Source organism: Macaca fascicularis, chromosome 16 (assembly GCF_037993035.2).
Source record: "Macaca fascicularis isolate 582-1 chromosome 16, T2T-MFA8v1.1".
NCBI lineage: Eukaryota > Metazoa > Chordata > Mammalia > Primates > Cercopithecidae > Macaca > Macaca fascicularis.
In genome coordinates this window covers 1,631,414-1,653,193 of record NC_088390.1, presented here as the reverse complement: position 1 = coordinate 1,653,193, position 21,780 = coordinate 1,631,414, and the positions used below count along the sequence as shown (strand labels likewise).

At 50.7% G+C, this 21,780-nt stretch overlaps 1 protein-coding gene and 1 long non-coding RNA gene across 3 annotated transcripts in view; one reads left to right on the top strand and one right to left on the bottom strand.

The window, feature by feature from the left end:
- The window catches only part of PITPNA (phosphatidylinositol transfer protein alpha), a 44,560-nt gene extending 23,980 nt beyond the window's left edge, over positions 1-20,580 (top strand). The window contains exons 8-12 of the mRNA XM_065532235.2: positions 1,644-1,721; positions 1,867-1,977; positions 2,772-2,894; positions 16,694-16,761; positions 18,019-20,580. Coding sequence (XP_065388307.1) covers positions 1,644-1,721; positions 1,867-1,977; positions 2,772-2,894; positions 16,694-16,738 — 357 coding nt within the window. The 3' untranslated portion in view covers positions 16,739-16,761; positions 18,019-20,580. The remainder of the gene's footprint in view (positions 1-1,643; positions 1,722-1,866; positions 1,978-2,771; positions 2,895-16,693; positions 16,762-18,018) is intronic.
- LOC107127705 (uncharacterized) lies at positions 11,927-21,595 on the bottom strand. 2 transcript variants are annotated; one of them, XR_010582103.1, is made up of 2 exons: positions 21,424-21,595; positions 11,927-12,971 (listed from the first exon to the last, which is right to left on the bottom strand). It is a non-coding gene; the product is annotated as an uncharacterized lncRNA (long non-coding RNA). The 2 variants fall into 2 exon arrangements; XR_001485798.4 differs by lacking the exon at positions 11,927-12,971 and adding an exon at positions 20,697-20,823.
- Between the last annotated feature and the right edge of the window lie 185 nt (positions 21,596-21,780).

Below are 21,780 nucleotides of genomic sequence, written 5' to 3'. Positions count from 1 at the left end.
GTCTTGAGTTGGGGATACCACCAGAAAATTAGTAGCCCAAATTTATGTGCCCTCTTTGGCCTCCGAAAATTATTACTAGACTTAGTAGGTGCTGTAGCTAGAGTATTTTGCCCCGCTAAAATGATGCTTAGCCTGAAAAATCAGAGCACCAGTTCTCAAATTTATTTTTCCAACTCAGTAATTAAAAAACATTTATTTCCTGCCTACTGTGTTGTGGAATATTGTCAGGATCTCTGGGTTCCAGGTGAGGAATGCAGAATGTATGGAAAGACAGGTCCTCTGCCCTCAAGAAGTAGGTGGTAGCTTTTCAGAGTAACACACATTGCAGCAGTGTGTGTTAGGGCAGTCCGCTGCTGGACCATGACCTTGGTCAGAAGAGGGACCAGGTCTTGCTTGCTCACTGTTTTGCACCCAGGAAGTGTTTGCTCATGGAATGAGGGGGTTAGATTCCTCCTCATTCATTACCATTCTTACTAGGCAGAGGCCCTGTTGGGATTAAAAGGCAGGAATGTAACTCGAATGCATGTTTGCTCTTGGTATCCCAGGGGTGTGATACGTCTTTCCTGTGGTCACTCTGCACTTAAGATATTTTGGGGCCGGGCACGGTGGCTCACGCCTGTAGTCCCGGCACTTTGGAAGGCCAAGGTGCCCGATCATCTGAGGTCAGGAGTTCAAGACCAGCCTGGCCAACACGGTGAAGCCCCGTCTCTAATAAAAGTACAAAAATCAGCCTGGCGTGGTGGCGGGCGCCTGTAGTCCCAGCTACTTGGGAGGCTGAGGCAGGAGAATGGCGTGAACCCGGGAGGCGGAGCTTGCAGTGAGCCGAGATCGCGCCACTCACTCCAGCCTGGGCGACAGAGTGAGACTCCGTCTCAGAAAAAAAAAAAAAAAACTTCTCAGCTTTGGGAAATACTTTATGAGAGAGAGAAACTTATTATCTTTGTTATTTTTGTTAAGTAGATGCTATGAGTTTGTATTTCCCGAGCCCACACAGAGGGACAGCTGAAATTTGAACTTCTGTTGTGGTTTAATTAACACAGGAAATTGACTGCATTAGAAATCCATGAAGTGAGACTCCCCAGTAGTGGACGGGTTCCATACAGTAAATATTTCCAGTACTGACTTTGTGAAACAAGCCAGAGGAGATGGCACTGGGAGAGTTAAGGAAGGACACCTGGTTATTCTGAGTGCTGGCTGTGTTTTAGAGTCACTTGCAGAGATTTAAAAAAACAAAAAACAGATCTGTGCTACCCTCACCTGCAGATATTCTCAGTCACTGGGTTCTAGTTGGAGCAACTCAAAAATCTACGTTTTTAAAAAGTCTTCCCTGGTGATTTGGCTGCTCACCCCAGGTTGAAATTCTCTGTCTTCAAGACTGTAAATATGGGCCTGCTCAGACAGTCTGGTGAGACCTTCACACTGGCAAAATGGAAAACAAACCCTGTCAGAGAAAATCACAGAGAACTCTCCTCCGAGGCTAATGTAAACAGTTCTACATCTTGTTTGTAACTTTTTCCCATATTTGCTTTGCGCCATCAGCATCAAGATCTGGTATGAAGTGAATGCTAATGAAAAATCTGTTCTCCCCATCTCTCGCTGCCTCTCCCACTCCCCTCCAACCCCACTTCCACATTTTCTCTCAGGATTACAAGGCAGAGGAAGACCCAGCAAAATTTAAATCTAACAAAACAGGCCGAGGACCCTTGGGCCCCAACTGGAAGGTACCATTCACACCCCACTGCCAGGGGGCTGGGCCGCGTGTGGGTGAGCCGTCCCTGTGGAGGAGGGGAATGGCTGGGGTGAGCTGGGACGGCCTGAGGTCTGCCCGTAGTTACTTGCCTACCCGTGGGTATGTTTCTAATGCAGCAAGAACTTGTAAACCAGAAGGACTGCCCGTATATGTGTGCGTACAAACTGGTGACTGTCAAGTTCAAGTGGTGGGGCCTGCAGAACAAAGTGGAAAACTTTATCCATAAGGTAAGTAGCTCGGCTGAGGCCTTCCCAGTGACTGCGTGTGTGCGGTGGGGGGTGTTTGGCCCAACTGAAGACGATGGCCCACCCCATGTGACCTCATGGCAGGGTTGCCAGCATGAGCACACCTCACAGTTTGGCTTCCCAGATGTGCACTTTCCCTTGCACTTAAGTGTCTTACGGTTTAATGCTGTCCTTCCAGGGGCACCACATGTGACAGGGAAGGAAACCGAGGCCAAAGAAGGCCACAGGAAGGGACTTGCTATGACTGACCTACAAATAAAACTCAGTCTTTCTTTTCTTGCAGCTAAAAGGCAAGAGGTACTGTGAGCCAGATTGGCCAGTGCCCTGAATTACTCTGCTGGGCAGATCTAAGGAGTTTTATAGCCTTTTAATCCTCCGACGTGTTTGAGCCTCACTTGCGCCACATTTCATAGCCGCTGGCCAGTTTTCATCTGGCATTAGACGCCAGAGACAGGAAGAAATGTGGCAGTTGTTTGGGGCCCTTGGCTTGCCTAGGAGTTCATGGGCTGCTGTCTGGCTAGTGCTTTGGGCAGAGGGCCTAGCGTGAGGTAGGCGTCCTTCTTTCTTGGGGGCTCCCTCCTATGTGAAGCCATACCTGTTAGACGCAGGAAGACAAAGGTCCTTGACCCATGGCTGACCCAGATAACCAGCCGGGCATCACTCCTCCTCCCGTCCCCAGTCTAGTGTGGGTATCTGTGTGCAGTGCATGGGGGGAAGGGCTGTGGCAGCGGCCTTCGCCTCCTGCGTTCTAACGTGGTTCCCTCTTTTCTACATAGCAAGAGAGGCGTCTGTTTACAAACTTCCACAGGCAGCTGTTCTGTTGGCTCGATAAGTGGGTTGACCTGACCATGGACGACATTCGAAGGATGGAAGAAGAGACGAAGAGACAGCTGGATGAAGTAAGTGGAGGCTCTCGATTAGATAAACGCATGAAGATTAAGGAGACTGTTTTGCTGGGCACTTCCCTGAGAGCACCATCCTGTAGTTCTGGGAACACGTCAGTGTCTGCTGCGGGGAAGGTATCCTGCTGGGCAATACGTGGGCACTATATGGAAGAAAACAGCCTGTGCTCTTGAATTGACAATTGAGTTGAAGTCTTGGCGTATTCACAGAGACAAATACGGCAGTATGTGCCGAATGCCAAGTGGGTAACACAGCTGCTACAGCGATGCTTCAGAGCCTGGTGGGGAAGAGCATGAGGGGCTGCAGAGCTGGAGGTGACCTTGGGAGGAGGCAGGCTGGGTGACCCATGAATACCATGCACATTACACAGAGGACAGCCGCAGCGTACGCAGGAGCTGACCGGGGGTGGCTCTCTACGGTCGTTGTGAGCTGTCAGAGCTGGGAGCTTTTGCTTTCCTTTTTTTGGCCTTGGCATGGATCGCAGGAGGAGGACCCAGCGCTCCTCATACCTCCTTTGGAGATGCTGACGCTTCCCTGAGAGGCCCACTCAGAGGAGATTGTCAGTCAGTAACATTCAAGCGCTCACTGTGTGCTGTGCACCATTCTCAGGGCTTTTACGTACAACGTCTTGCAGTCTTCACGATACCCCGTGAGGAGGCGCTGCTGCTCTCCCCACCCTCAGATGAGGAAGTGGAGGCTCTGAGAGCTTAATGCTGCTGTGCCCTGGGTCACACTGTCTTGTAGGTGATATGGTCAGAGTAAGAGCTCAGGACTCTCTGACCCCAGAACCACAGCTCTTAATCATCCCCTGTACTCTTCCCTCTAAATGCAATTTTGAGCCCTCCTGCCTCTTGGAGCTAAAAATATAATAAGGCGGGAAGCTCTGTTTCATAAGAACTGCCATCACTTCTCCCTCCTTGCCCCAGGTGGGACTACAGGCGCCCGCCACCATGCCCGGTATAATTTTTTGTATTTCTAGTAGAGACGGGGTTTCACCATGTTAGCCAGGATGATCGTGATCTCCTGACCTCATGATCCACCACCTCGGCCTCCCAAAGTGCTGGGATTACAGGCGTGAGCCACCACACCCAGCCAATCCTTTTAATTATGATTATTATTATTTTTTGAGACAGGGTCTTCCTCTGTTGCCCAAGCTGGAGTGCAGTGACATTATCACAGCTCACTGCAGCCTCAACCTCATGGACTTAAGCAGTCCTCCCACTTCAATCCCCTGAGGAGCTGGGACCGTAGGTGTGTGCCACGACGCTGCCTAATTTTTAAAAATTTTTTGTAGAGACGTGGTCTCACTTTGTTGCCCACGCCGGTCTTGAACTCCTGGGCTTAAGCGATCCTCCCATCTTGGCCTCCCAAAGTGTTGGGATTACAGGTGTGAGCCACTGTGCCCAGCTTGCTCTTAGTTCTGAATTTCTTCACTTTAGATGTTAACTGTTGACTTCTTCCTATGGAAGATTTAGCTCTCTTACCCACCCACCATTCACACACGTCCCCTCTCCATCCTTCACTATCACCATATTTGGCTAATTCATTACTTGGTGTTTACATTATGATGATGTCATTCTTCTTCCCAGTGAGCCCTATAGTCTACTCTGATTTTAATTCCCTTTGTGTACAATTTTTTGTTTTCTAAAAACAAATTAATAATTGCCTCCCTTCTTTTTGCTAGCTTAGTTTTTATGTGTACATTTGACCCTGAAACAACATGGCTTTGAACTGCGCAGGTCCACTTATAGGTGGATTATTGTAAACCAAATACAGATAAAAAATATAGTGTTCATGGAATGTGAAGCCCACATACGCAGAAGGCCAACTTTTCATGCGCTGATTCCGCACTTAATCGGGGGACTTGAGTACACACAGATTTTGGTATATGTGGGGCTCCTGGAACTAACCCTTGGCCCCCCCAGTATGTTGAAGGACAATGATCTATATCCTTAGGGTTGAGTCTTTACATGGATGGTCTGCTTGGCTGGTGTGTGATATGCACTGCATAATAATGTGGTAGGGTTGCTCCGTTCATTCATTTTGCTCTGACTTGGTGGGCTCTTTATTTATTTTGTTTTTATTTTTTGAGACGGAGCCGTGCTCTGTCGCCCAGGCTGGAGTGCAGTGGCACAATCTTGGCTCACTGCAACCTCTGCCTCCCGGGTTCGAGTGATTCTTCTGCCTCAGCCTCCCGAGTAGCTGGGATTACAGGCGCACACCACCACGCCCAGCTAATATTTGTATTTTTAGTAGAGACGGGGTTTTTACCATGTTGGCCAAGCTGGTCTCAAACTCCTGAGTTCAGGTGATCCGCCGGCCTCAGCCTCCCAAACTGCTGGGGTTAAAGGTGTGCGCCATGGCGCTTGGCCTTGGTGGCCTCTTTAAATCAAAAGATCTCTTCAGTTCTGGAAAATGTTTTTGTATTATTTATGTAATAATTTTCTTTCCTGTTTTGTTTGCTTTCTAGAATTTTTATTAGCCAGACATTGGACCCTGTGAATTGACTTCCCAATTTTTTCTGTTTTTTCTCTCCTTTTTAGTCTGCTTTTTGGGAGTTGTTTTTGTTTGTTTGTTTTTTGTTTTTGAGACAGAGTCTGGCTCTGTCGCCCAGGCTGGAATGCAGTGGCATGATATCAACTCACTGCAACCTCTGCCTCCCAGGTTCAAGTGATTCTCCAGCCTCAGCCTCCCGAGTAGCTGGGAATACAGGCATGTACCACCACACCCAGCTGATTTTTGCCTTTTTAGTAGAGATAGGGTTTTGCTATGTTGGCCCGGCTGGTCTTGAACACCCCCGCTTAGGTGAACCATCCACCTCGGCCTCCCAAAGTGCTGGGATTACAGCCGTGAGCCACTGCACCCGGCCTGCTTTCTGGGAGATTTTTTTCCAATGTTAACTTCTCTCTCTCCTGTTAATTATTTTTAAGCATTTATTCTGTGTTCTTTATTAATACATCTTTTCTCCTTTCTCTTCCTTTTCTGAAGCAGCAGTGTTGGATTCTGTTTCATGTGAGGGGCTTTCCTCAAATCAGTGGGTGGGCTTCACTGCAGGGTACTGGGTAGTTACAGTGGGCGGGGGAACCTCTACCTCAGTGTACTCTGTAGTTACAGTGGGGGGAACCTCTACATCAGGGCATTCGGTACAGTGAGGGAACCTCTACATCAGGGTACTCGGTAGTCACAGCGGGCGGGGGAACCTCTACCTCAGGGTACTCGGTAGTCACAGCGGGCGGGGGAACCTCTATCTCAGCGCACTCGGTAGTCACAGTGGGCGGGGGAACCTCTATCTCAGCGCACTCGGTAGTCACAGTGGGTGGGGGAACCTCTATCTCAGCGCACTCGGTAGTCACAGTGGGTGGGGGAACCTCTACCTCAGGGTACTCGGTAGTCACAGTGGGCGGGGGAACCTCTACCGCAGGGTACTCGGTAGTCACAGTGGGCGGGGGAACCTGTACCTCAGCGCATTCGGTAGTCACAGTGGGCGGGGGAACCTCTACCTCAGTGCACTGGGTAGTCACAGTGGGCGGGGGAACCTCTACCTCAGCGCACTGGGTAGTCACAGTGGGCGGGGGAACCTCTACCTCAGGGTACCCGGTAGTCACAGCGGGCGGGGGAACCTCTACCTCGGGGTACTCGGTAGTCACAGTGGGCGGGGGAACCTCTATCTCAGCGCACTCGGTAGTCACAGTGGGCGGGGGAACCTCTGCCGCAGGGTACTCGGTAGTCACAGTGGGCGGGGGAACCTCTACCGCAGGGTACTCGGTAGTCACAGTGGGTGGGGGAACCTCTATCTCAGCGCACTCGGTAGTCACAGTGGGTGGGGGAACCTCTACCGCAGGGTACTCGGTAGTCACAGTGGGTGGGGGAACCTCTACCTCAGCGCACTCGGTAGTCACAGTGGGCGGGGGAACCTCTACCTCAGGGTACTCGGTAGTCACAGTGGGTGGGGGAACCTCTATCTCAGCGCACTCGGTAGTCACAGTGGGGGAGGGGGGAACCTCTACCTCAGGGTACTCGGTAGTCACAGTGGGCGGGGGAACCTCTATCTCAGGGTACTCGGTAGTCACAGTGGGTGGGGGAACCTCTAGCTCTGCGCACTCAGTAGTTACAGTGGGTGGGGGAACCTCTATCTCAGCGCACTCAGTAGTCACAGTGGGTGGGGGAACCTCTATCTCAGCGCACTGGGTAGTCACGGTGGGGGAACCTCTAGCTCAGCGCACTGGGTAGTCACAGTGGGTGGGGGAACCTCTAGCTCAGCGCACTGGGTAGTCACAGTGGGTGGGGGAACCTCTAGCTCCGCGCACTGGGTAGTCACAGTGGGTGGGGGAACCTCTACCTCAGCGCACTGGGTAGTCACAGTGGGTGGGGGAACCTCTACCTCAGCGCACTGGGTAGTCACAGTGGGTGGGGGAACCTCTACCTCAGCGCACTCGGTAGTCACAGTGGGCGGGGGAACCTCTACCGCAGGGTACTCGGTAGTCACAGTGGGCGGGGGAACCTCTATCTCAGCGCACTCGGTAGTCACAGTGGGGGAGGGGGGAACCTCTACCTCAGGGTACTCAGTAGTCACAGTGGGCGGGGGAACCTCTATCTCAGGGTACTGGGTAGTCACAGTGGGTGGGGGAACCTCTAGCTCTGCGCACTCAGTAGTTACAGTGGGTGGGGGAACCTCTGTCTCAGCGCACTGGGTAGTCACAGTGGGTGGGGGAACCTCTGTCTCAGCGCACTGGGTAGTCACAGTGGGTGGGGGAACCTCTAGCTCCGCGCACTCAGTAGTCACAGTGGGTGGGGGAACCTCTATCTCAGCGCACTGGGTAGTCACAGTGGGTGGGGGAACCTCTACCTCAGCGCACTCGGTAGTCACAGTGGGCGGGGGAACCTCTACCGCAGGGTACTCGGTAGTCACAGTGGGCGGGGGAACCTCTATCTCAGCGCACTCGGTAGTCACAGTGGGGGAGGGGGGAACCTCTACCTCAGGGTACTCAGTAGTCACAGTGGGCGGGGGAACCTCTATCTCAGGGTACTGGGTAGTCACAGTGGGTGGGGGAACCTCTAGCTCTGCGCACTCAGTAGTTACAGTGGGTGGGGGAACCTCTATCTCAGCGCACTGGGTAGTCACAGTGGGTGGGGGAACCTCTACCTCAGCGCACTCAGTAGTCACAGTGGGTGGGGGAACCTCTAGCTCCGCGCACTGGGTAGTCACAGTGGGTGGGGGAACCTCTACCTCAGCGCACTGGGTAGTCACAGTGGGTGGGGGAACCTCTACCTCAGCGCACTGGGTAGTCACAGTGGGTGGGGGAACCTCTAGCTCCGCGCACTGGGTAGTCACAGTGGGTGGGGGAACCTCTGTCTCAGCGCACTGGGTAGTCACAGTGGGTGGGGGAACCTCTAGCTCCGCGCACTCAGTAGTCACAGTGGGTGGGGGAACCTCTATCTCAGCGCACTGGGTAGTCACAGTGGGTGGGGGAACCTCTACCTCAGCGCACTCGGTAGTCACAGTGGGCGGGGGAACCTCTACTGCAGGGTACTCGGTAGTCACAGTGGGCGGGGGAACCTCTACTGCAGGGTACTCGGTAGTCACAGTGGGTGGGGGAACCTCTACCTCAGGACTTGGAGTCTTTTTTTCATGGAGGCTTCTCACTTTCCCTAGAGAGGGCTCCCCCGTTCTCTTGCTGGGGGAGACAGGCAGGCAGCCGGCATTCTGGAGGCCACACTGGGGAAGGGTCCCAGTGGGCTCATTGTGCCATTGGTTGGCTTTAACTTTAATTCCCTCATATTCTGCTTGTTGCCCGCCTTCCCGCTAGCAGCACCTGGGGTCCTGACGTCAGGGTTCTCTCAGTGCTTGAGACTGAACCTCCTGGCTTTTGCTGTGAAGGGAAGCAGAGTGGTTGCTTGACTTCCAGAGCAGGAGAAGGAACACCAGGTCCTAACCATTCTCCATTTGGACTTTCAAACAAGTCACCAGTCAGTTTTCAGCCACACCTGGTACTCCCACCTGCAGCGGGACCTGGTGCTTCCGTACCTGAGCCTTTGCAGAACCTGCAGCTCCTTCTTGGCTTCCCATTCTCCAGGCATTTAAGTTAAGCTTCTGCTGCTCTGCAAATTAGCTACTGACTCTTCTGTCCTTTTTCTATCTCCCAGAAGGTTGTTAACTGGCTCTTACCTGCTGTGGTGTCCTCTGTTCTTGTTGCCTTCATAATTTTTATCTTTTTAAATTCCTTTACTGTCATGTCATAGGGTTTGGGGGAGGAATAGAGATAGATGCCTGTCTTCCGTGGGCCGTGATTAACTGCACATTTGCAATAGGAATTATGACTGTTAGTCTCTACGGCAATACACAGTCGTCTAGTGCAGGCAGATTCTGTTTGTGAGTGATAAAGGGTCACTGTAAGGCCACAGCCACCACTGCTGTAACTCTAGTCCCTGTGTGGTGGACCCACCATTCTTGAATGAGGCTTAAAGATTTGGGAAGCAAGGGATCAAGAGATTAGTTCTTTGCCCTAAAATGAAAAAATTTCTGGAACTAATGTGCTTGTAGGAAAGCAGTTTCTGTCTCTCTCTCTTTCTCCCCACCTTGCCTTTTTTCTCCCTTTCCCAAGCTCTTGCTCTCTTCAGAGGCCCATATTCTGAAAACTGGAAGGAGGTATCTTAAAGGTCATTTGGTGCAATGATATGTTCCGTGCTTGAGTCCTCTCTGCAGCTTCCCCACCAGCCTATGCGTGATTACTGCCTGTAATGGGGAACTCACTGTCTCCCAAATATGGTAGTAATAAAAATGTTTGTGTTAGTAATAGAGGCTAACATGTATTGAGGACTTCCTGTGTGCCTATCATGTATGCTAAGAGGTTCACATGTATTACATCACCCAATTTTCATGGCAACCTATACATAGGTATTAGTTTCATTTTATAGATAAACTGTGGCTCACAGAAATTAAGGACATTTTATAATTCACTGAAGAAGAACCTCTTGGGCCTTTGGCCATTAACTCTTTAGATAATGAGACTCAGAAAAGAGAATTCACTTAAAAATTTTTAAGAAAACTTGTTTTTTTTTTTTCTTTTGAAACAGAGTCTTGCTATGTCACCCAGGCTGGAGTGCAGTGGTGCGATCTTGCTTACTGCAGCCTCTGCCTCCCTGGTTCAGGCAATTCTCATGCCACAGCCTCCCGAGTAGCTGGGACTACAAGTGCACGCCACCACGCCCGGCTAATTTTTGTATATTTAGTAGAGACAGGGTTTCGCCATGTTGCCTGGGCTGGTCTCGAACTCCTGAGCTCAGGTGCTCTGCCCGTCTCAGCCTCCCAAGGTGCTAGGATTACAGGTGTGAGCCATCGTGCCCAGCCAAGAACCTAAAACTTCCTTTTTTTTTTTTTTTTTTTTTTGAGACAGAACCTCGGTCTGTTGCCCAGGCTGGAGTGGAGTGGCACCAGGCTGGAGTGCACTGGCACAATCTCGGCTCACTGCAACCTCCACCTCCCAGGTGCTAGCAATTCTCCTGCCTCAGCCTCCCAAGTAGCTAGGACTACAGGCACACGCTGCCACGCCTGGCTAATTTTTTGTATTTTAGTAGAGACGGGTTTCACCGTGGTGCCCAGACTGGTCTCGAACTCCTGAGCTCAGGCAGTCCACCTGCCTCGGCCTTCCGAAGTGTTAGGATTACAGGTGTGAGCCACTGCGCCCAGCCTCTAAAACTTTCATAGGAGTTGCAGAGGCTGCAGGATCCGTGTATGTGAAGGATGACACTGCCCTCATGGAGTCTCTTTTTGTTTTTGAGACGGAGTCTTGCTTTGTCACCCACGCTGGAGTGTAGTGGTGCAGTCTCAGCTCACTGCAAGCTCCACATCCCAGGTTCAAGGGATTCTCCTGCCTCAGCCTCCCGAGTAACTGGGATTACAGGTGCGCGCCACCACGCCTGGCTAATTTTTGTATTTTTACTAGAGACGGAGTTTCACCATGTTGGCCAGGACGGTCTTGAACTCCTAACCTCAGGTGATCCGCCTGCCTCGGCCTCCCAAAATGCTGGGATGACAGGCGTGAGCCACCGCACCCAGCCCCTCATGGAGTCTTAATTCCCTCCAACCTCCTGGCAGTGATGGCAGACCATCTAGAACATCAGCCAACATCCCCAATTTTGGGAATAGCTTTGTTTTCTTTCTTTTTTTTAAAGAAAAAAACAGAGAGATAGTCTTGCTCTGTGGCCTAGGCTAGAGTGCAGTGCTGTGATCATAGCTCAATGCAGCCTTCAACTTCTGGGCTCAAGTGATCCTCCCACGTTAAGCTCCTAAGTAGCTAGGACTTCAGGTGCCTACCACTCCACCTGATTTTTTTATTTTCATAGAGACAAGATCTCAATATGTTGCTCAGGCTGATCTTGAATTACTGGTCTCAAATGATCCTCCCACCTTGGTTTCCCAAAGTGCTGGGATTACCATCATGAGCCACTATTCCTGGCCCTGTTTGCTTTTTAAATACAGTTTAGGCTGGGCATGGCGGCTCAAGCCTGTAATTCCAGCACTTTGGGAGGCCGAGGCGGGCTGATACCTGAGGTCAGGAGTTCAAGACCAGCCTGGCCAACATGGAGAAACCCCGTCTCTGCTAAAAATACAAAAATCAGCCAGGTGTGGTGGCAGGCGCCTATAATCTTAGCTTCTCAGGAGGCTGAGACAGGAGAATCGCTTGAACCCAGGAGGCGGAAATTGTAGTGAGCCAAGATCACGCCGTTGCACTCCAGCCTGGGTGACAGAATAAGACAGGGTCTCACACTGTTGCCTAGGCTGGAGTATGGCAGCCTGAAATGCTTGGATTCAAGTGATACACCCACCTCAGCCTCCCAGGTAGCTGGGACTACAGGTGCAGGCCACCACGCCTACCTAATTTTTTAAATTTTTAAAATTTTTGTAGAGACAGGATCTTGCTATGTTGTCCAGGCTGGTCTCAAACTCCCAGCCACAAGTGATGCTTCCACCTCAGCCTCCCAGAGTGTTGGGATTGTAGGCGTGGGCCAACACACCCAGCCAGCTTCATTTCTGCACCAAACCTTTTATTTTGAAATGATTGAGATTCACTTGCAGTTATAAAAAATAATGTGGAAAGATCTACGTACCCTTTACCCAGTTTTTGCCAATGGTAACATCTTTCAAAACAATAGTACAATTTTGTAGAACGTCTTTCAATGTGGATTTGTTGATGTTTCTGCACAATTAGACCCCACTGGTGTATCTGAAGCCCAAATGTCACAGACTGTGTTCTTTTTATCCTATTCTGTGTCTTTCCATCCAGGTACCAGTGAGGTTACTGCTGTCCCCTTGAAGCACAAGGTGTTCTGGGTTTGTCTTGTTTTTTCATGACCCAGCTCTGTAACTGGCCACATCTTCAAGGAGCCCTGCTTCCGTATAGTAGAGAGGGTGTTTGGAAATGGGATCTGGGTGCTGGGTGTGCCTATTTCCACTGGGGTATTGCAGCTCCCAGCCAGACCTTCTCATAGGATAGAGCTAGGGGACTTGTACATCTATAGTTATTTCCGTATCTGCATCATATATCATGTTCACACAAATGCATCTAATTCCAATCTAATATCACAGAGTTGTCTTTTAAAAATATGACAAGCTGGCCATGTGTGGTGGCTCACGCCTGTAATCCCAGCACTTTGGGAGGCCAAGGCAGACGGATCACCTGAGGTTGGGAGTTCAAGAGCAGCCTGGCCAACATGGAGAAACCCCGTCTCTATTAAAACAGAAAATTAGCCAGGCGTGGTAGCACATGCCTGTAATCCCAGCTACTTGGGAGGCTGAGGCAGGAGAATCGCTTGAACCTGGGAGGTGGGGGGTGCAGTGAGCTGAGATCACACCACTGCACTCTATCCTGGGTGACAGAGCGACAGAGTGAGATCCTGTCTCAAAAAATATATATATTTTCCAGTGGAGAACTACTGCCAGAGATAGAATCTCCACAAAATGTGGCAGTATTAAACTTTCAGTGACTAGAACACAATTCTGAAGTGGGCTATGGCTTAAAATTCCAGGTTCTTCAGAGCTTCTATACAGCATCTCCTTTGCTACAGGACAGTGTCTGGAACGAAAGAGTAACATAAATAACATTTAAACGGGGTCTCAAATAATTTTTTTTTGTTGTTTGTTTTTTTGTTTTGTTTTTTTTTGAGACGGAGTCTCGCTCTGTCGCCCAGGCTGGAGTGCAGTGGCGCGATCTCGGCTCACTGCAAGCTCCGCCTCCTGGGTTTACGCCATTCTCCTGCCTCAGCCTCCTGAGTAGCTGGGACTACAGGCGCCCGCCACCGTGCCCGGCTAATTTTTTGTATTTTTAGTAGAGACGGGGTTTCACCATGGTCTCGATCTCCTGACCTTGTGATCCGCCCGCCTCGGCCTCCCAAAGTGCTGGGATTACAGGCGTGAGCCACCGCGCCCGGCTCAAATAATTTTTTATTGGCCGGGCACGGTGGCTCACATTTGTAATCCCAGCACTTTGGGAGGCCGAGGCAGGCGGATCACGAGGTCAGACATTCGAGACCAGCCTGACCAACATGGTGAAACCCCGTCTCTACTAAAAATACAAAAATTAGCCAGGCGTGGTGGCGCTCGCCTGTAATCCCAGCTACTTGGGAGGCTGAGGCAGGAGAATCACTTGAACCCAGGAGGCAGAGGTTGCAGTGAGCTGAGATCACACCACTGCACTCCAGCCTGGGCAACAGAGCGAGACTGTCTCAAAAATAACAATAATAATAATTTTTTATTATGTAACATAAATAACATTTGGAACAGCATCTCAAATAATTTTTTATCTCTACAATAGGTCCCAAATACTGAATGCATACTCCATGTCAAGCAGTCTGCTATGCTAAGTACCTGAAATTTTTGTTTTGTTCTTTTTTGAGATGGAGTCTCACCCTGTCGCCCAGGCTGGAGTGCAATGGTGCAATCTCAGCTCACTGCAACCTCCGCCTCCCGGGTTCAAACAATTCTCCTGCCTCAGCCTCCCAAGTAGCTGGGATTACAGGCGCCTGCCACAATGCCCAGATAATTTTTTTTGTATTTTTAGTAGAGACGAGGTTTCACCACGCTAACCAGGCTGGTCTTGAACTCCTGACTGCAATCAGCCGAAGATCTTAATCTTCATCACAACCCCATGTACTTTTATCTCTATTTTATTATTATGGAAATTGGGGCTTAGGCCAGACACAGTGGCTCAAACCTGTAATCCGAGCACTTTGGGAGGCTGAGGTGGGCGGACTGCTCGAGTCCAGGAGTGTGAGACTAGCGTGGGCAACATGGTGAAACTCCATCTCTACAAAAAATACAAAAATTAGCCTGGCATGGTGATCGCATCACTGCACTCCAGCCCGAGTGACACAGTGAGACCCTATCTCAAAAAAAAAAAAAAAAAAAAGACCGGGCGTGGGGGCTCACGCCTGTAATCCCAGCACTTTGGGAGGCCGAGGTGGGCAGATCACAAGGTCAGGAGATCAAGACCATCCTGGCTAACATGGTGAAACCCCGTCTCTACTAAAAATACAAAAAATTAGCCAGGCGTGGTGGTGGGCGCCTATAGTCCCAGCTACTCAGGAGGCTGAGGCAGGAGAATGGCGTGAATCCAGGATGCGGAGCTTGCAGTGAGCCAAGATCACACCACTGCACTCCAGCCTGGGCGACAGAGCGAGACTCCGTCTCAAAAAAAAAGAAAAAGAAAAAAACTGAGGCTTGGAGAGCAGTGCAGTAACTTAGTGATAGAGTCAGAATACAATCCAGGCCAGGCGCAGTGGCTCACACCTGTAATCCCAGCACTTTGGGAGGCCGAGGCAGGAGGAATACTTACGCCCAGGGGTTCGAGACCAGCCTGGGCAACACAATGAGACCCTGTCCTCACACACACCAAAAAAATAAAAATTAAAAATCAGCCAGGCAGCCGGGCGCGGTGGCTCACGCCTGTAATCCCAGCACTTTGGGAGGCCGAGGCAGGCGGATCACGAGGTCAGGAGATTGAGATCATCCTGACCAACATGGTGAAACCCCGTCTCTACTAAAATACAAAAAAAAAATTAGCCGGGCGTGGTGGTGTGTGCCTATAGTCCCAGCTGCTGGGGAGGCTGAGGCAGGGGAATCGCTTGAACCCAGGAGGCAGAGATTGCGGTGAGCTGAGATCACACCACTGCCCTCCAGCCTGGCAACAGAGTGAGACTGTGTCTCAAAAAAAAAAAAAAAAAAAAAAAAAAATCAGCCGGGCATGGTGGCACATGCCTATAGTCCCAGTTTCTTGGGATGCTGAGGCAGGAGGATCACTTGAGCCAGGGGGGTCGAGGCTGTCATGAGCCGTGATTGCGCCACTGCACTCCATCCTGGGCAACAGAGCCAGACCCTGTCTCAAACCAAACAGAATATAGTCCAGGGAGTTTGATTCTAGGGGCTGTGCTCTTAGGTGCTCAAAATTTGTTGAACATTATAAAGAACAAAAGTTGAGCAGAAAACTAATGGATAGTGAAGAAATACTTATGTTACTGACATTCTTCACATAGGATAGAGTTTTCACGTCAGAACTGATTTTAGGGAGATCACGTCTACAGCATCCCCAGTAAGTGATGTCTGCTTCTGCCTGGAAGGTGCCAGTGACAGGGACCACTTGGTGCTTCCAGAGAAGCCCCCATCCCGTTTTCCAGCAGCCTCGCACGTCTGTGGATCTGAGACCTGCCCCTGCACTTTCTACCTCTGCATCCTTGTGCCTAGTTCTGACACCACATTGTGCCCACCTTTAAACAGGTCAGGAAAGGGAAGTTCTGTTCCTCTGCGAGGAGCACTCCTCTCCTGGAGAACCATGGGATTTTCTCCCTCTTTTCTTTCAGGTTTCGTCTCAAACCTCGCTTACAGGCTTCCGTAACTACCTAAAATAGCACTTACCCACGGTCGGTCTCTATCCGAGGAGCCCATAGTCCCAGCTGATAGATGAATGTTTGTTCTCTGCCCACCCTGCCCCAGAATATGAGCTCCTTGAGGAGAGAACTGATCTGTTTAGTTCACAGCTAAAGATCCCCAGCTCTGGAAGTTCCTTGCACTAAAGAGATGCCTCACTGAGGCTGCATGCGGTGGCTCACGCCTGTAATCCAAGCACTTTGGGAGGCTGAGGCAGGCAGATCACTTGAGTTCAGGAGTTCAAGATCAGCCTGGCCAACATGGTGAAACCCCGTCTCCACCAAAAATACAAAAATTAGCTGGGCGTGGTGGGGCACACCTGTAATCCCAGCTACTCGGGAGGCTGAGGTAGGAGAATCGCTTGAATCTGGGAGGCAGAGGTTGTAGTGAGCCAACATTGCGCCACTGCACTCCAGACTGGGCAACAGAGCAAGACTCCTCACACACACACACAAAAAGATGTTTCGTAAGTATTTCTTGAATGAATAAGTGAATGAAACAGAGAGGGGCAAAGTGTGGCTCACACCTGTGCTGTAATCCCAGCACTTTGGGAGGTTGAGGCAGAGGATTGCATGAGGCCAGGAGTCCAAGACCAGCGTGGTAAACATAGGAAGACCCTCACACACACACACCTCTCTACCAAAAAAAAAAAGTACTTCAAACACCGTGACACAAGGAAGAGAACTAGAAATCATGGATAGTGAGGCCAGTGACAGACTGGAAATGTATGGCTTCAAGTCCATACATAGAATTCTGTCCTTCAGTGTCTTGCTTTGTACACAAAATACGACCCACCCCACTGATGGGCAGGACTGAGAAGGCGGGAGTTCCATCAGCAGCAGGAGCCTTCCATTTTTCCTGCTTTTTCTTTTCCAGATGAGACAAAAGGACCCAGTGAAAGGAATGACAGCAGATGACTAAAGCCACCCTTCCCCCTCTGCACTGTACGTACCACATTTCTCACTGTGTGTACATTTCTCACTGTGCGTGCCACATTTCTCACTGCGCGCCACATTTCTCACTGCGTGCCACATTTCTCACTGCACGTACCACATTTCTCACTGCGCGTACCACATTTCTCACTGCACGTGTCACATTTCTCACTGCGCGTGTCACGTTTCTCACTGTGCGTGTCACGTTTCTCACTGTGCGTGCCACATTTCTGTGCGTGCCACATTTCTCACTGCGTGCCACATTTCTCACTGTGCGTGCCACATTTCTCACTGTGCATGTCACAGACGCTAAAATCAGTTTGGGTTTCGAGGCCTCAGCAGCTCACTATGAAGTCAGAAAACCTATTCCTCCTTCCCTCTAGTCATGATGGTTGCCATGCTCAACAGCTCTCTGCTTCCTCTAGAAGAGATTATGGCTATTGGGACATTTCAGGGATGTTTTCCAAAGAACCACCCAGATAGAGACATGGACAGGGAGGGTGGTGGACATAGCACCTTGATCCATCTCAAGTTGCAGCTGTCATGCTGGGCACTCCTGGCCCTCCCATGCCAGCGCCAGTTCCTAGCTCCCAAAAGCTGCCATTACCTGCCCTTCCCCCTTGGAAAACTTGCTGGCCAGACAGCTTTTGTTAGAACCCACTGTTGTGTCTGGTTTTTCATTTCCTTCCTCTTTATACCCCCGATCCCACACTAAGCTGCCCTCATCAGAGGTGGCATCTTTCAGATGCTGGGAGGGTGTTTCTGCCCAGGTCACAGGGCCAGAGTGGGGGCCCCTTGTTTCATGCTGTCACTCTTCCCCAAGCCTCTTCCTTCCATTAGCTCTCAGTGCTGGTTTCCCAGTGCCCTGTACACCACCCGAGTCATGGGATTCCAGCACCTCACAGCAGTCTAATCATTGAATGAAAAACCTGGCTCTGCTCCCAATTAGGCTCAGAGAGAAAATCATTTTCGCAAATAAAAACTGGCCTCTTAACACTAAGAGGGTAAGGAGGGCCAGGGTCTCACCAGCAGTGATGCCAGGCCCTGCCTACTCTCCCTGCCCCATGTTCCTAAAGCAGCTTCTGGGGGGCAGGAGGGTGGAATTAGGTGGACTGCTGTGATGCCAGCTTCTCAATCACTGCTCAGGCCTCAGTGCCCTCCCCACTCCCTTCCCCACCCACCCACTGGCATTCCTCCTCCTTTTCAGGATGATTTACAGTGTTTCTGTTTTCTCCTCTTGCTTCCTTAATACTTTTATTTTTCTTCTAGTTTTGCAAGACAGTGGTCAACAGGAAGGCCCAGCAGCTCCATCCTCCCAAGTGACAGGCCATCTTCGGACGCAGCCGTTCTGTGCCCATTCTTCAGGCAACTTTCGATCCCTTACTGTAGCTAATTCTAGATGCCCTTTAATATTGTGAACAAATAGACCGTCTGATGTTACAGAGCCCGCGTGTGCAGGAGCCTGCTCCTCTGATACGTGGCGTGTAGGCTGCTGTATTTACAGCTCCTCCGTCTCTCTCCATTGTGTTCTGACCCATTTCTGTGTGTGCCCCCAGCCTTTATTTCCAAGTGACATTTTCAGTCTTTCAAATAGCTGCCTTTTGTGATGTGGTGATTTAAATGATTTAAGTTCATTTGTTCTCAACCTTGGATAAACTGAGGTATTTTGCTTCCTGGGCAGATCTTTGCAATTTTGAGTGCTCATGTGGGGAGAGGGGATGAGCTAAAGATACAGTGTTTCCCCCGCCCCCCCCACTTCCACAAAATAGCAATGTGGTTTTGCAGCTCTGACTTCTGCTCCCAGTAACCCATCGTTAGGGCACTCTAGCACTATGGAGGTACCCAAGGCCCAGCCAGTCTCTATTTAAGAAAATTTAACAAATATGAATAACTGCCCCAATCACTGAATCTCTAGTTACTATTCTTAGAAACACCTGTGGCTTCTTGGCCCTCCTGTTGCCCACTCTGAATCTCTCTGCAGAACCTACAAAATCACCCCCAGTCAACTCTCCACTTGGAGGGAATTCTCCTAGAATGTGGCCCCTAGAATTGAGTCGCCCCCTAGATGCCAACTGTCCGACCCCGAGGAGCTCTGTACGTCCCCGCTCCTCCTCTTCCCTTTGGGGCTGGTGCTGCCACTCAGCAATAATCCTCTTTTCTCTGTGCTTTCTTAGGTCCCTGTCCTCTGTCTTTGAGGCTGGTTAGGACACAAGAGTCCTGATCTTTCATGCTGCACAATATGAGCATGCAAAAAGCTTTTTCCAGCAGAACATGTTCCCTCGTCTCCAGTTGCCGGAAAGGAATTTGGGGATCAAGAACTTAGCCCGTCCTACCCCCATGTTGAGTTCTGTCCTGGAAAATCCAAAGCAAGTAGTGATCATAGTACAGAACCCGACCAAAGTAGGCTGGTGAGGAAGTCCAGGCTCCAGGGGAATAGATGCTGCCCAGTGTTCACAGCTTCCTACAACTTGGCAGAGCCTGAGTTTGCCTCTTAGTGGGAGAATCTGAGAGAGCTGTAGTGTCACCTGACAGTCCCCAAACCTTGTGAAGCACGCTGGCCTAAGTGTGCCATGATCCCAGCCCACGCTAGCCTGGGTGCATCTGCTAATGAGAGACCAAATCTTTGGGAAGCAAGAAGTGGGTGGGAGAATGTATCCTGTTTTTGTCAGTTTGTTTGCCTTACTCATTTCTAAGTGCAATAAGGGAGTGTCTCACAGGATTGCACCTGTGCCATCCTGATGGATGCTTCCCTGTGGCCCTCCTGGGGCAAGGGTGGACAGACTCAGACCCCCAGCATGGTTAGCTCTGACCTTCATGAGGTCCCTTTGGAACCAGATGTCTTGTTACAGACACCTTCCTCTGTGTGAGTCTCCTCACCTTGAGGGGTCTTTAGTAATGCAGCTGGGTAGCATCTCAACTGCTGGTAGCATTTATCTGACTTGGAAAGTTGGAGAAGAGGCATTCCTACTGGAGAAAAATGTAAATGTTTTCCTGTAAGCTCTGTATTAGCTATTAATTATATTTGTACTTAAAGATGTCCCTTCTTCATTCATCAGCTAGGGGAAGTCCAGATGTGGCTCATCTCGAAACAGACAAACTAACATTCTAGGCAGACAGTTGTTTACGTGGTCTGAGGGTCAGCAGCTGTTAGTCTCCTTCTTTTGGTTCTTGAGACCGACACATATCACTTTAGCCCTAACGAGGGCTCCTCCCACCTCCACCTGTTGCCCCAGTTGAAAAGCATCCATTATGAGCTAAGGTCAGCCTGGATCTGGAACTCCAGCCCATACAAACAAAGGAGGATGTCCCTGGTCTGTTCCATCCCCATGGATGGTGTTGCTGCTGGGCAACAGTGTTGGCTTCTTTTAAGTACCCCCTTTCCTCGTCAACGCCCCCCCGCCCCCGGCCCCAAACTGACTAGCACTCAGAGGGACTTATGATAAAGGCTCAGCTCCAGGGGTAGTACCTGAGTGTGTGCCATGCCACTTCAGACCAGCTGCTTCCATTAGAATTCCAGGGTCACAGCCCCAACAGAAGCAGCAGTGCCTCTGTAGGAGGGGTGCTGGGCTCTGGCCTTCTCATGCAGAGAGGTCTGGGACAGGGTCAGTATCGTGGACATGTGTATAGCTTCCCAAGTTCTCCTTTTACAGTCCCTGCTGGGACTCCCTGACTTACTTTGGTTGGTTCCTAGTGCTACTTCTTTTACAAACTACACTTTGTAGAATTGATTAGATTACCTTGTTTATTTAATGTGAGTTTGTGCCTTTTTGTCTCAATCTTCCAATACAGGTATATTGAGAAAAAAGCAGTCTAATAAAATCCTAGACAGAGCTTTCTGGAGTCCAGTTTGGTGATGTCCATTTTCCAACTGTATATATCCTCAAACTTGCACTGATAACCCCCATTTTACCAGGGCAAGATTAGGAAGAGGTACCAAGATGTGTCTGAAAATTTCCCTTGTCAGTTTACTTATGCAAACATTGCACATCTGAACTGTAATTTGACCATTTCCTACTGACAGGATTTCCTTTTGCTTTTGTCTGCCTCCTCTTCACATCTTCCTCTTTATCCACCCTACCAAACAAGCAAAACATTTATTTAAAGTAGTTCTAGGCCGGGCGCGGTGGGTCACACCTATAATCACAGCACTTTAGAAGGCCGAGGCGGGCGGATCACCTGCGATCAGGAGTTCCAGACCAGCCTGACCAACATGGTGAAATCCCATCTCGGCTTTTTTTTGAGACGAAATCTCGCTGTCCCGCAAGCTGGCATACAGTGGCGCAATCTCGGCTCACTGCAACTTCTGCCTCCCGGGTTCAGGCGATTCTCCTGCCTCGGCCTCTCTAGTAGCTGGAATTAACAGGCGCGCGCCATCAAGCCCAGCTAACTTTTGTATTTTTAGCAGAGACGGGGTTTCACCATGTTGGCCAGGCTGGTCTCGAACTCCTGACCTCAAGTGATCCGCCCGCCTCGGCCTCCCAAAGTGCTGGGATGACAGGCGGGAGCCACCGTGCCCGGCCTGCGTTTCATTTATTGACGGCTAATTTTCCAGGAGTCCAGGAATCCCCAAACGTCCTCTATGCCATACGGAATCCAATCAGTTTGGGGCAGAAAGCCGCCTGGAAGTGGGCGTGGAGAACGGAGGCGTGAGCGCCACGGGAACGGGGAGATTACCTGCAGCTGGGGGGCGGGGAGGCCGGATCCCAGGCGGGACAGTGGCTAGGCTGCGTGTCGCCACCCGCGACCCTCGTTTACCCCCTGGGTCTCTGGACGGCGGGGAGCCGGGGCGAAGACAACACAAGGACGGGGTTCTCGGATGCCTCGCGAGTGGGGCAGAGGCGGCGGCGGCGAAGCGACAACTTCCGCCGGAAAACGGTCCCTGGCGCGGGGCACGCTGGGAGCCGCGGACGGCGGGCGCGGGCTGGGCCGGGTCTGTCGGCGGCCGCGCACCCCGCGTCGTCTGGGGTACTGTGGCGTCGTGCGCTGATGACAGGCCCGACACGCCCCCCCTGACGTCCGCGATCCCGTCTT